Below are 14,424 nucleotides of genomic sequence, written 5' to 3'. Positions count from 1 at the left end.
ACTCACCTATTTATTTCGAAATCAAGAAATACCCTGAAATATTGTTACGATCTTAATGCACAAACTATAGCTAATAATATATGTCACTTCGTTTTTTTTTTACTCTTAGCTCGAGAGTTTGCTTAAGTACTTTTATACTAGAAATTAGACAAGTTTTCATTTGACGGAAAAGGTTAAAAGTTTCAAAAAATATTTCATAAAAAAATTATCCTTCACTTAAATTATTCAAAACATAGCATGTTTCAAATGTTTATTACATAAAACGGAACGCTTCCTTCTGACAGTTCCTTACAGATGATATTTGTCGAACCAATCACCAGCTGTCGCTCGAATAACGCTTGAATTTGATTGGTTACAAAATTATTTTAGATCAAATGAAATTGAAGCAACTTGACATTGACATTTGACATACTAACTACAAAAGTGTTATTGTAAGTCGGCTGTTTGTGTTTTCATTCTAGTTTTAGATTTTGTGGTCTTAAAAAATGTCTTTAAGTAATGAAACTTCTAAAACATTTCACGTGAAAGTCTGCCGTATCTGCCTACAGTCGAATTGTGTTGATTCTGTTACTTTGGACTATGAAAATGGATGGTTACAACGTTTTGAATACTGCTTCGGTTTATCCGTAAGTAACACTGGTTTGTTTATTATTCGTAGAGAAGCCTAAACTTTACGAATTTGTACTGTTCGCATTCAAGGTTCCTTGAAGTAGCCGATGTTAACACTATAGTTGAGACCTATAATACTTTTCTACACTCCCAACATATTTGGCATAACCATAAAATGTTGTAAACAGCAACAGCGCTTATAAATTAAAAATAAGCTGGTCAATCCTTTTTTGTTTAATTAAATAAACATACATTAAATTATTAATTTAAAAGTGACATCCACTTCTGAATGAGTCATTTCGTTTTACTAAAGGGACTGTTTCCCGGCTGTATTATTTCATTTGCTACTGCAATCCAAACTATGACCATAAACACTAAAAGGACCTTATCATAGTGTTGATTCCTCAATTTCTTTGCTCTGCAGCTTAATATGTCTATGTACTAGGAGGTAAGTTTAATGATGAAATACAACTCTCAAGGAAATAATGTTTTTAGCTCTCCGATGAAGATGAACCTCGAATTTTGTGCCATAAGTGTGCATATAATATTGCCAAATACTCAACATTTAAGATAAATTGCTATAAATCACATAAGATGTGGAAATCATTCTCCAGTGAGGTAAGTACTTACAATAAGAAGACATTGATAATTGATTTGATTCATCAGTTTCATTTGTGCGGTAATGCAAGGTAATTTTATAAAACCGCAGCAATAAATTTTGCTTTTGGAGAATTCCAAAGAACTAAATGAAATTAAACAAGTGATCTGGTCTAGGCTTATTATCTAATGTAGAATGTTGTTTGAAAATAATTTGTAGTTTGTAGTGTCAGTTTATAATTTGACGTGTCTGTTGTGAATTGTGATATAAGTTACACTCCATATAAAGTCCATAGTCTGTCTTTCTGAGTCCATAGTCCACAGACTGGTATCAATTTAAAAGGGGAGTTCTACAAACATAAATGTAACCCATTAATGTCCCACTGCTGGGAAAGGGTGTCCTCCCGTAATGTGGGAGGGGTTAGGCCTTGAGTCCACCACGATGGCCAAGTGCGGGTTGGGGAATTTGCATGCCCTCAATAAATGTATTAAACAAATCTTAGGCATACAAGGTTTCCTCTCGATGTTTTCCTTCACCATTGGAGTGTGTGATAATTATTTCTACAAACATTTTCTAAAATAATATGTCAAAGAGATTTTGAAACTTCCCTAAAAAGTCAATGAGATTATACTATGAATACATAATTAAATCCTATTAATCCTTGAAACTCTAGGAATGCTATGTAAAAATTGGATCAAAACAAGTTGTGAAAAATGAAATTGTAGAAAATGAAACAAATAACACTGATTGTATTGATAATACTGAAACAGAAACGAATTCTAATAATGATAATGAAGATTGCTTAAGTGATATTGAAATTAAAAATGAAATACCTTATTCAACACTTTGGGAACAAATGAAAAATAAAAAGGTGGCAGAAAATAAACTATCTGAAGTTGAACCACAAATTAAAGTTCCTGTAAGAATAGGACTGAACAATTTAGTATCTGAAAGTGAAATACAACAAAGTATAGTGCCAGGAAATATAGTACTTGCCAATATAATACGTGAAAATAAAGTACCAGATTCTGGTAATAGTGTCAAAGAAGATAAACGTGAAGTGTGTAATAATAATAATGAAACAGAAATATTTGAGATAAAAACTGAAACTAATTTGAATGATGTTTTGGCTAATATTACTGAAGAAACACCAAATGAATATTCATCTAGTAATTCAAATAAAGGAAAAATACTTACAACAAACAAGAAAATGTACAAGTGTAAAAAATGCCTCAAAAGTTATAGTAAGTTACTTAATAATATGAAAATTATATGCAGAGTAAAATCTATAATTTTAATTTTTAACAGATTATTAAGTACTTAATTAATTTCAGTAAGTAAAGGATGGTATTTAACTCATAGGAAAGAATGTAAGGAAAAGAAGCCAAAAAATCTAGACCAAAGAATTGGTAAGTTCACCTTATACTATTTTTTATTAGATATTTAGAACTTCAAAGATGAAATAAAAAAAGTTTTCGGCATGTATAACATAGTTTATCTAGGTGTAAGGATAATATATTAAAAATAAAATTTGTAATACCTAATATTTTTGAATACTGAGTTTTATTGTGTTATAAAGTTATAAGTGAGATACCAAATAAATTATATTGTAGGAAAAGTGATGGAACAGTTTAATCATATGGCAATTCAAAATTCTGAAGAAGATAGTAATGTGACACGTCAGGATCCTTCGAAGTTCTGTGGTATGTCATCCTCATATTTAATTAACTACTAGCTTACTCGGGCGGCTATTATTCATCTCCACGATTTTTTGTGTTTTCTGTCTTATGATTTTAATTTATAATTCAAAAATAATATCTTTCAAAAAAATAATTTACCTGACAAAGGAATAAGTCGAGCCGTTTTTAGGTGTTACGCTTAACGATTTGTTTTTATTTAAATACTAGCTGACCCGCGCAACTTCGCTTGCGCCACATAAGAGAGAATGGGTCAGAATTTTCCACGTTTTTGTAACACTTTTTATTGTTACTCTGCTCCTATTGGTCGTAGCGTGATGATATAAAATATGCTTTTTTTTCACGAAAAATATTCTCAAAATTATTTATATCTCCTAATATTACGAAGTCGCGCTAAGGCATATCCTCCATTAAAACAGTTGCCATGACAACGGAATTTTGTTATTTCAATGTCATTATAATATTGATTATTCGCGACTTCGTTCGCCACTTGAATTTTCCCGGGAAATGCGTCATTTTCCCGGGGTAAAAAGTAGCCTATGTCCTTTCTCGGGTATCAAAGTATCTCCATACCAAATTTCATGCAAATTGGTTCCGTAGTTTAGGCGTGATTGAGTAGCAGACAGACAGACAGACAGACAGAGTTACTTTCGCATTTATAATATTAGTATGGATTTTAATTTTATACGGTTTTATATTATCTTATTAACCCAGATATCGATTCCTAGTTTAACCAAGTTTTATGTTTTAGGTATTTGTAAGTATTCGTCAGACAGTGTAGACAGTATCAACAGACATTTACACGAACATTGGACCAACAATGACTTACAATGCACGTTGTGTATGTACCTTGGCAAAGATCAGGCTGCAATCGCTGCACATAGGTACGTATTGTTTAATAATTTTAGCAAACAATGAAATGCTAATAATATAAGTAATTAAAAATATTTTGTATAGAGCCAATTTAAGGATAAATTTCTCAAAAAATCATGTTTTAAAAAGAACCTTCTTGTATTGCCAATTGCAAATGTAAGTATGTAAAGCCGCGTACAGACATCGCGAGGCAGGCGTCACGATGTTGACGAACAATTAGTGGTATCGCAATGTCCGTATGCTGCTTAATATTCGTTGTCACCTAATCTACTGTCTGTTTGAACTACCGAAGTGGAAATCTCGCATGACTTCATGGTGGTGTTCATAATAATATAATAGAAATACACGTCCCTTCACTCCCTAACTTAAATAAATCAACTTGTATAAAAAAACAACAAGTCTTCAAATTTTAATATTTTTTGACTGACATATATTATTTGTAATTTGAATTTCTACTTTTTCCCTTTTAGACATTTCTATTGATCATACATTCGTTTACAGATACTCCCACTGCTCACTAAAATCTCATTATTATATCTGTCACATTTGCCAAGCGAAATCCAAAGCTCAACTGTCACTTCAGTTCCACTACCGCAAAGTCCATTTGGAAAAGAGCGGCGGATTGTGCTCACATTCGCAATGTGACAAAGTGTATGAAAAAATAAGATATTGGAAGAGACATGAACGAATGCATTATCATCCTGGATATTTTTGTGATATTTGTGGACAGAAGTAAGTGGCTACTGTGTTTTTTAATGTTTTGACCAATTTAACTAGGTAGGTATAATCCGTGCCAATAGCCGGATCCATGCTGATATTTTGGATCGGCGTTCCGTGATTTCGCGATCTAGGATCGTGAATCATTGATCTTAAATAGCTAGATCTCAGAGTTCGCTCGTTGAATGGCGCGCGGCAGATCTTCTCCAACCGCTCTTGAGACCGATTAACTTTTAATATTTTGGTAAATTTTTATCATTGTGCAAGTTCAATAGTTTATTATTTATTATTGAATAGTGAATAGTTGGAGTGACTTCGCAAATAACATTACTTTTGCATACAGAAATCCTTTTTAAATTGAAAAGCTCAGTATTTTTTGGTCTAAGACAGTTGATGGAATTCAGAGAACATATGAGTATGGTTTTGTTTTATTTTTACGTTAATAAGTTTTTCGACACACAATTTTAATCACTCTTGTATGTTGTCACTTGAATACTTTTTTTAGGTTCATTTACAGGCATGCTATTGTAGAACATCTGATGCATCATACAAATCTTCCGAAATACGTCTGCGATGTCTGCGGAAAGCGTTTCAAACGGGCGTCACATATGACGGTAGGTATTTCTTATTTAAATTTCCCCCAATTTTAGACACCATAAATTGCTTTACAAGGTGTCAAATGAATGCGTTCGGTTTGTGGCTAGGTTTAATCGGCCTCTGCCATATTACACTCATATGATGGTAACCAACTAAACTATATTACAGTATCGTTTAAAATTTGACGTGAAATCTTTTCGTATACAGTCACCTTGGGTAACTTTAAATCATTTGGGTAACATAGAACGTGGGAATTTGAACTAGTTTCTATAATTTTTTCATATGAAACCAACACAATTGATAAAGATTCATTTTAGTTTTGCAAACTTTTATCAATTGTGTTGGTTTCATATGAAAAATAACCGAAACTAGATCAAATTCCCACGTTCAATGTTGTTACCCAAATGATTCAAAGTTACCCAAGTTGACTATACCTAAGTATTTTAATGTATTGTTGACCACTTCTATCCTTTATGTCAATAAAGCGTTCTTGTATGAAGATACAGTTTACATATTTATGATGCCATTGGTATTTATCGAAAACAAACATTTGTTATCGATAATAAGTCGCGTCGCGTTTAATTAGTATATTCCGAGTGCAATTATTCAAAATTTCAACGTTGAACGAAATTAAAATAATTGTACAGTTCATTAAATTGACATGATTGATACTTTCGAGAACCTATGTAAATAATGTCATATTTTTCAGTATCACAAACAAAATGTACACGTAAAATCTGATCCACAAGTATGTTCTCATTGTAACAAGACATTTAAAAACCAGCGTAAATTAAACCATCACATGAAACAAGTGCAGAGAGAGAAGCTGTATAAATGTGAACATTGTCCCAAAGAGTACACAGTACCGTGTCTTTTATCTGCCCATATGAAGACACACAGCAATGATAGACCTTATTGCTGTCATGTTTGTGGATTAAGGTAACTCAATTATTCAATTCTACTACTTAATCTAAATATAATTATAATCAAATGCGGAGGTGTGCGAGGATGTATGTATGAAGGTTTTTGTGTGTAGGTATGTCTGTTTGTTTATTGCTCTTTTACGCAAAGCCTACTGAGTGGTCTTTGATGAAATTTGGTGTGCAGATAGATTATGGCCTGGATTTTTTATTTATACATACAGTATTTTTTTATGTGAGTGAAGTCGTAGGCGTGGTATAAATGAAATAATTAGAGTTTACATGAATGTCTGTTACTAAATCATGCCACAACTTGTTTTAAGGCATACGTCACGAATGCCTGTCATTAGTATTAGCCAAGTCTTAAGTATACTTATTTGAGAAATAAACAGCCTTTTGTGTGACCGCACCTTTAGTCGTAATTGTCTCTTTCAGGTACAAACGCAAAAGCTACCTAACCGTTCACTTACGCGTACATACCGGTCTCAATCCTTACGAATGTTTCATATGTGCGAAGACCTTTCCCTCATCGACGGGGTTAAAACGACACATGACGATACACACAGAGGCGCAACAGAAGTGCGTGCGATGTGATAAGACCTTCCGATCTAGGAAACGAATGGTGAAACACTGTCTTGAACGACATAACTTGGACCTAGATAATATGTCTTAATAAATGTATTTTAAATTTATGTTGTGGTTTTATTAATTTGATCTTATGGGTTTTTTTTATTGCTTCACAAATGTTGACAAAAGAATCAAGTCTTTTTAAACTGTATTTTTTTTATCTACCTGTTTTACTTTACGCCTTAACGCTGTTTAAACCCATTTTTGATGTTTAGCATCAAATAGCTGAAGTTCCGGGCTAAAAATAGGGGACTTTATTTAAAAAAAATAATCCCTCAGCGATGTATAAAGTTTAAAAACAATATACTTAATATTTTCCTAAAAATCGCATTGTGAAGAACTTTTAGATGCAAGAAACTGACATTTAAGTGCAGTGATTCATCTCATAGTGACCTGAGAAAGAAAATAAAAAATATTATATTCCAGTACAGATGTTATTTAGGACATAACATCTCTCATATCCGTAATTGAATGAGATTGGTAATTTTGCGTCTATATATATTTTTGTAACTTATACAGGTTCTAATGTAAATTTATGTAGCACATATAACAAGCAGCTGATAAGTAGCTCAAAATATATAAGCAAAAAAGATATTGTGCCATTTAGCAACATTTTACATTTAAAATCAAAGCATTTTCAACGAAATCCTCCAGCAAAGACCAGCAAAACACGCTCACAGAAGAGCAAAAACCTTTTTAATTCAGTTCTATTTCAGTAAACGTCGCATAGTTACAGCGAAATGCTATTTTCACTACGTAAGAAGGAGCCGTGTTAGCAGTCTTGTCTGCTCCGGTCCACGGGTCTGGAAAATTTCAATAACCTAATATTTTATGTCGGAGAAGCGCCCAACTTTTGCATACACTGTTATTGGTCCATTTTTTACGCATTTCCTTTCGGTCCTCGCGTTTATACGAAGGGGAAAAAGAATAATCCATCACCGTCTCCGCCACGTCTCGTTAACATAATGAATTAGTACTCCTGACAGTTCAATGAAACGTTACTAATTATGTACGTAATTTGCTATCTTGACGTTACAATTGAATACATATCGATAGATTAATTAACATAGTGTTATACTGATTCAATTACCTTAATGGCTTGATGCGTTGAAATATTTGGTATTGAATTGTCTGTAAGAGCTTGTTCACATTACTGGTTTGGTTGGATTTGAAAGGATAATTGTATTCAATTATTCTGATGCTGTACCTAAATAGATTATTGGTGGTTTTCTGTGCCCTAAAATAGGTTTAAATATGCGTATGTAAACCTACAACTTTATGTATCGTTTATTTTTAACGAAGTAAGCATCTTTAAATCTTTTATCATTACCTTTACGACGGTAATTTTATCTATTAGGTGTATTTAGAGCCTTCACGACCCAAATTAGCTCAGTTCCTAAACTGGGTTACAAACACCCTTTAAAATTCATAAAGCCTATTAATCGCAAATATATAACGGGGCCTATCTCCATAATATTTACGCGAAACATCTCTCCATCCAGCCAGTTTATTACATCTTGAACAAATGATATCACGCAAGCCGCGTCGCTCCCGTGAATTTCTAATGGTAAGGTAACGTTGGTAGGCGTAGTATTTATGATAGCAAGCCGAAGCACCTGGCCAATGTTGTGGTGATAAATATGTCGAATGTTTCCGAGTCAGGTAGGTGCTTAGAGGGTTTAGCCAGGAATAGAAACACTTTATCTTTTCCCGTGTTTATTTACAAGGTGATTAGAGGTAAGCCTTGGTAAGCTATTTTTTGAGGTAAGTAGTCCATCTCGAGCACCCATTCGAATTGCACCTATCCTCACTCACCTATATTTGACGGGTTCTCTTCTTGGACTAGGCTAGGTGCTATTCTGGTGCCCTAGGTGGACTACTACCTCTATTTTTTGGTTATGTTAAAATGTCTCATGTGAAAATTTATTTTAATACACGAACAGCTCGATTTACTCTACTTACACGAAATGGAAAACTGACCTAAAATACTTAGCGAGTAAAGATTTTTCACCTTACTGTATATAACCAACAATTTTAAAATTATCGTGAATGTGACCTAATCAGTTTTTCTAGGATCTTTGTTTTTTAACCGAACAGCTGCAACCTTCAATTACTTTTATAAATCTACGAATTACTGCATGCGAAGCCAACATTATTATTCTGCAAACTCATTACCAATATTATAGACCCAAGCCTTTGACCAATTTCACAATCTCAAAACCTTAGAATTTGAATCTACATCACTAGATTAGTAAATGTAACAGGACTTCAATTTCATTAGACACATTTTGGGCGTAGATTGGATAGATATTCAATTTTAACAGTTAGGTATGTGGGTGTGAGCCTGCTACATCGAATCTCGCTTGGAGCGCGTACCAATTAACTTAGAAATGTGTGGGGATATTAAATTAATTGTGTCTTGGGACCGGGAATCTGTAGTTATTCGTGCTGTTGTAGTTCTAGAAGTTGCAGTGTGACTGGCATTTTTATTTATAGTTTTGAAATATATTTGATAGCTAGAGTCTGCTAGAGATAGATCATCGTTGTAGCTCTCTAATTTTTTTTTACGCTAGGTGTTTTTTTATAGTACCTACATATTTATTCATGCGATGATGTAAGCTTTGAGCAGAACGAATTTTATTCCTATCTCATAAAATACTTGCCGATAAATTTGCAATTTTAACTGAAATCAAAATTTCTGTAACAAGCAAGTATCTTTAATTAATATTCAGTATTCCTAGAAATTCAATTAGTTCTCTATCATATTGATTACTGCATAACGTCAATACCTTGTACTGTCATCACCATTCTCCCAATAATTCTGAACATATTCCAAGAACAGCTTGTTTGCATTTCCCATTTACTTTGGTACAAGTGTAAGTCAATTAATAGAACGGCGCCTCTTGGCGATCACAAGCTATTGGCTTAATTACTCCCATACACAATGTTCCCGAGATAATCTTGTAACGTATTAACCGATTTAGGCTCGCATAGAAATAGGTTTTAGAAGTTTTGTATTCTAGAATTGGTCCTAATATTCGCATTTAATTGTTATGTACTAGATAGTTCAAAGGATCAATGTTATCTTTTTCAATATCGAGTATTATTTTCTCGGTCTCAGATGTGACTGTAAAGTTGTTTTCAATTGAAGACTGAATAAACTTATACACATACTTCCCTTTGAGACGTTAAGCTCATTACTACTAAGCGGCCATCCATTTATAGAGTGGCCGCGCCGAGGGTTGCTTGTAAACGATCAAATTATTACTTTTGTAATTACTTTCCCCCGTTGTTCCTTTACACATGCCCAACACGAATACTAATATCAGACTCTAAAATCCTTCATAACAGCTACACACCCGCCAACTCAAAATATTAAAAGTTCTTGGCAAAATATCAAGTCAGCAGAAGTTTGAAAGCAAAGCGTTATGGTCCATACAATATCGAGCGCAGATACAAAACAGGGCCGTCGCACAGGGCATAACAATTCAATAGGATAAGGTAGCAAACCCCTAGTGGGGAATAAAGCTTTCAAGCTTTTGCGATACAAAGGTCAGCCTCGAAACGACGTCGTGGCATCCCTAATATTGCGTACATAAATATAATTTTTATACGCTTGTGAATATAGATGTAGTCATATTTTATCGACCGTACGATACGGGCACCTATTCGAATGTACGTGGATATCTCCTTAAATAGGTACTTAGGTACAGAATAAGGACTAAGAACATTTAGGTTCTTCTAGATTGCGTGGTACACCTAAATAGCCTCTAGTTTTATCTATGAACCATTAAACCGCTCGTTTTTCTTCATTCAACCATTTTGTTGGACGAAAAGTTGGCCATTTATTGGCAAACGTGTTAACCGATGCATGGTACAAGCCAGATGTGTATTCCTGAAAGCTTTTTTAATGGTTATTGATGTAAAATAAACTTGTGTTTTTATCAAGTACCCGCATGCATAAATATTGACACATTGAGTTGTTACGCACGCTAAGTGATTGGCCCTTTTATGCATGACAGTTTATAAATATACTTTTTTGTGAACTCATTTCCTTAAAGCAGGTACTGACGCTGCTATTACTTACCTACGCTTACAGTTACAAGCAGAACTTCCGCCATGTTTTCTTAAATAAGTATCGCATTAAAAGTATAAAATACATATATTTAGCGGAAGCTGTTAAAAAAACAAATTACCGTTACGGGGTAAAGCTTGGGCAATAGAAAAATCCTTAAGAATTCCGTCTATCCGGTTATTATTTAAATAGTCTAGACTAGACCAATTTAAGTGACTAGAGTGAATTGTCAATTTCTTCCATCCAACCTGCCTATCCTGCACAAATATCTGTTACAATTTTAGTCCGTATGTCGGTTCTAATAAAAATATACATCTAAGTCTACGGATCTCGAGTTTCACACATGGACGTAACATTATACTACGACATTCAACGCACGTGCCACGAACACCATGAGCGTTTTACGAACTTCACAGAATTGGCGCCACTGTGCGTTTCAATATGGACGCTCCATTGATCTCGTATAAATGAGATCTATGGAGGGTATATTTGAATAGAAACGATCAAGTTGAGTACCTCCCTGTGACACACGTAAACACTTTTACTTTTGCGTTTTTTGTCTATAAAAATCTGAGAATGTAAAGAATATTTACGTGCATCAAACTTTGACGGAATCACGTGGTCTTTGGACTCTTTCAGTCAGAAGAGAATTCATTGTAATTTTTGGCTATACAGGAAACTTAAACTAGAATTTTAACCAGCTTACAGGGCCACTGTAAGATCCTTGCAGAAAAAATAAGCTTACGCAACAGCAGTTATTAGCATTTCTGCAGCCCAGAAGTAATTTTTTCACCTATTCTATCCGAAACTCGTTTTAGCAGAGAGTAAAAAATGTTCCTAAAAACAGAATTTTGTAAAGCAGAAAATCTTGTCCAATTTTTGATTAACCCAGAACTAGTTTTAACATTTATCTAGTGTAAAATAAGGACCTATCTGCCCTCATATTAGATTCTACAAGTCAACTACTTAAACCACAACACTTAGTTATTACAACCGTAATAAGCTATAACCTGAATAGTTCTCTAGAAACCTTAGCCGTCACGAAACGTTAAGATTTCATTACTGAAGTTCATCCACCGACTAACTATCTAGGAACAGTTTTAGTTAACGATATCACTGGCTATTATGACAATGAAATGATCTTAGATTAAATAGAGCCTTTGTTTAGAATAATTACGGCTAAAGATCTTTGTTGTTTCTCTAAGTAAATCTTATTAATTTATTTATTCAGGTACGCGAAATAAAATATAATCGCTACATTTTACATAAATACTACTATTATTTTCTTGAAATACGAACAAAATAGACATGTAGGTATACCTAGATAATTTGGACTTATTTTCTTATCATATTTATGGGTCTCTCGTGTTGGCCTCTTGTCTATACTAATATTATAAGGCTGAAGAGTTTGTTTGTTTGTTTGAACGCGCTAATCTCGGGAACTACTAGTCCGATTTGAAAAATTCTTTCAGTGTTAGATAGCCCATTTATCGAGGAAGTCTATAGGCTATATATTATCACGCTACGACTAATAGGAGCAGTACCAGTGAAAAATGTTACTAAAACGGGGAAAATTATGATTCTTTTATGTGACGCGAGCGAAGTTGCGCGGGTCAGCTAGTATCTTATAATGTTAAAGATATTAATAAAGTTGCCGATTAATGACAAATAACTTTATATTCCTACAAACCAAATAAGTCAAGGTACCTTCTACTTCAAATATAGGTACTTTTTCCTTGTTTCCATCTTTAGAGTAAATAACTCTAAATAAAGAAACAAACTAAATAAAATTTAACATTGCATTTCTTAACTACATCAACGTTGTCTAAAAATACTATTCCACAATTAGCTGCACCTAATTTTCCGATACGCACAATTATTATTCGTATTATGAGAATGGTAAACTCATCTCGAATGCGCACGCCTGACGAGGTTTGAATAAATTGCCAACAAATGCCACCACCAGACTCTCCCACGCGTTATTTTTGAACGAATAATTCCTTCAGTTCTTAGAATAGATTTGACATGTGTATGACGTTATAAATTAAGGCTGATTCTTCATCTTATCTGTCATAAATGCAAAGTTATACGCCAAATAAAATTTTGACAGTGTAGACCAGACCTATAATGCAATATCGTCCTGGCGAATATCGGCTACGGCGGCCAGTTTCACGGAAACCAGCCAACCAAACTATGCATGACTTTGTTTACAGTGGCCAAGTGTGCATTCAATACACAGGAATACTTCTACTCTACCTTCTACCCATTACTACTCTCATACACCAACACGACCAGTAAGAGGTCAGGCGCAGGACCAACGGCTTTACGTGCTCTCCGAAGCACGGAGGTCTACGACCTCAATCTCCTAACTCTAGGTACTCTTTGGGAATTTTTGAACAGAAAACTTAGAAAAGAGGTTTTGGTCTGACCCGGGATTCGAATCCGAGACCTCTTGCGCGGCAGTCACCTACGCTACTGTACCGCTGCCATAGTGCCAACCAGACCTACGCACCCTAAGAACTAGGTACTGGCATAAATTTTCAAACGTACATCCATAAAATCTAAATCTAATCTAAAATCTTTTTTTCCCATAGGAGTAGATAGAGACCAAAGAATACCTCTTGCTTATCTCTACATTTCTTCTTCGAACTTAGATCTTCCCTCCTTATCCTACTTTTTTTTTCATCTTTCGATGTACCCTTATACCATAATGCCTCATTTGTATGGACTTTGATATAAAACCATGCTTCATATTTGAAAATGTGTTTTGTATTAAGATACACTTTGACTTCCCTTTACCCTCCTTCGCCTTATCCTAATTACGAACAAGAAATAATTAAAATAGGGTCTATTTATAGAATTTTGTTAATGTGGTTAATGTACTTCGAGGGCTTCTATTAATAATTTATACGGGATAGTTAATTATCTTATTTTAGAAGACGTTTAGAAGAAAACAGAAATATTAGAAAAGAGAAAATATCTAGTTCAAATTAGTCGACCGGTGGCTTTTGGCTTAGGTCTTAATTTATTTATATCTTGGCTTGATTAAAAATCTTCTTCAAAACTATTATAGGATTATTAGGTACTCCACTTTACTTAGGCTCTCTAAATAACTTAAGATAATGGGGATTAGATTGTGAGATGTATTTTTCTTTATGGGGCTTAAAACATTTTCCTTCTGTATCTCAATGTTTTGATTATTTTTACCTTTTGCGTGCAGTATATATTTTTATCGATATCTACTATATTTGATTTTACTATAAATTCTTGATCCTTAAGCCCAGTTAGATGCGATACTTTCTGAGCATTCGTAAAAAGTACAACACGTCAAAATGCACCTCAATTCAATGTCTTAAGAACCGAGTACTCAAATCTTGTCAAACATCCTTCAAGCTTCATGCTACATATTTACAGACCTACACTGCTAGAAAAATCACAGAATAAATAAGTGAAATCTTGCATCGAAGCCGTGCAGGAGTCGTTTTGAAAACGTACGGTAAACTTGGCTATTACAGCTTTGATTGTTAACCCGACCACCGCTGTATAACTGCCTCTAGGATTCTTAGGAAGGTACGAGTTTAATAGGATTAGTATTATACTCTCGGTTAAGTTGTATTCGTTTTGCTAGTAATGTTGATTGTATTTTGATATTATCTAGTTATTGATGTTTTGCTCGTTATGTGTTTTGTTCTGCAGTAAAGGTTTAAAATA

At 33.9% G+C, this 14,424-nt stretch overlaps 1 protein-coding gene across 2 annotated transcripts; it reads left to right on the top strand.

Annotated features, from left to right (window-relative positions):
• The first annotated feature begins 425 nt into the window (after positions 1–425).
• LOC142975395 (uncharacterized) lies at positions 426–6,703 on the top strand. Of its 2 annotated transcripts, none has more exons than XM_076118207.1 (10): positions 426–626; positions 1,105–1,227; positions 1,881–2,451; positions 2,542–2,616; positions 2,821–2,910; positions 3,656–3,788; positions 4,279–4,509; positions 5,012–5,108; positions 5,801–6,030; positions 6,447–6,703. In XM_076118207.1, exons 1-10 carry the CDS (start codon positions 486–488, stop codon positions 6,682–6,684), a joined length of 1,929 nt encoding a protein of 642 aa, XP_075974322.1. In that variant the 5' UTR covers positions 426–485; the 3' UTR covers positions 6,685–6,703. The 2 variants fall into 2 exon arrangements, with proteins under 2 accessions (XP_075974322.1, XP_075974321.1); XM_076118206.1 differs by having other exon boundaries at positions 5,000–5,108.
• The last annotated feature ends 7,721 nt before the right edge of the window (positions 6,704–14,424 follow it).

The sequence above is a fragment of the Anticarsia gemmatalis genome, chromosome 9, assembly GCF_050436995.1.
Source record: "Anticarsia gemmatalis isolate Benzon Research Colony breed Stoneville strain chromosome 9, ilAntGemm2 primary, whole genome shotgun sequence".
Classification (NCBI taxonomy): Eukaryota; Metazoa; Arthropoda; class Insecta; order Lepidoptera; family Erebidae; genus Anticarsia; species Anticarsia gemmatalis.
Note: the sequence above shows the minus strand (reverse complement) of the source record. Positions and strands in the feature narration are given on the sequence as shown.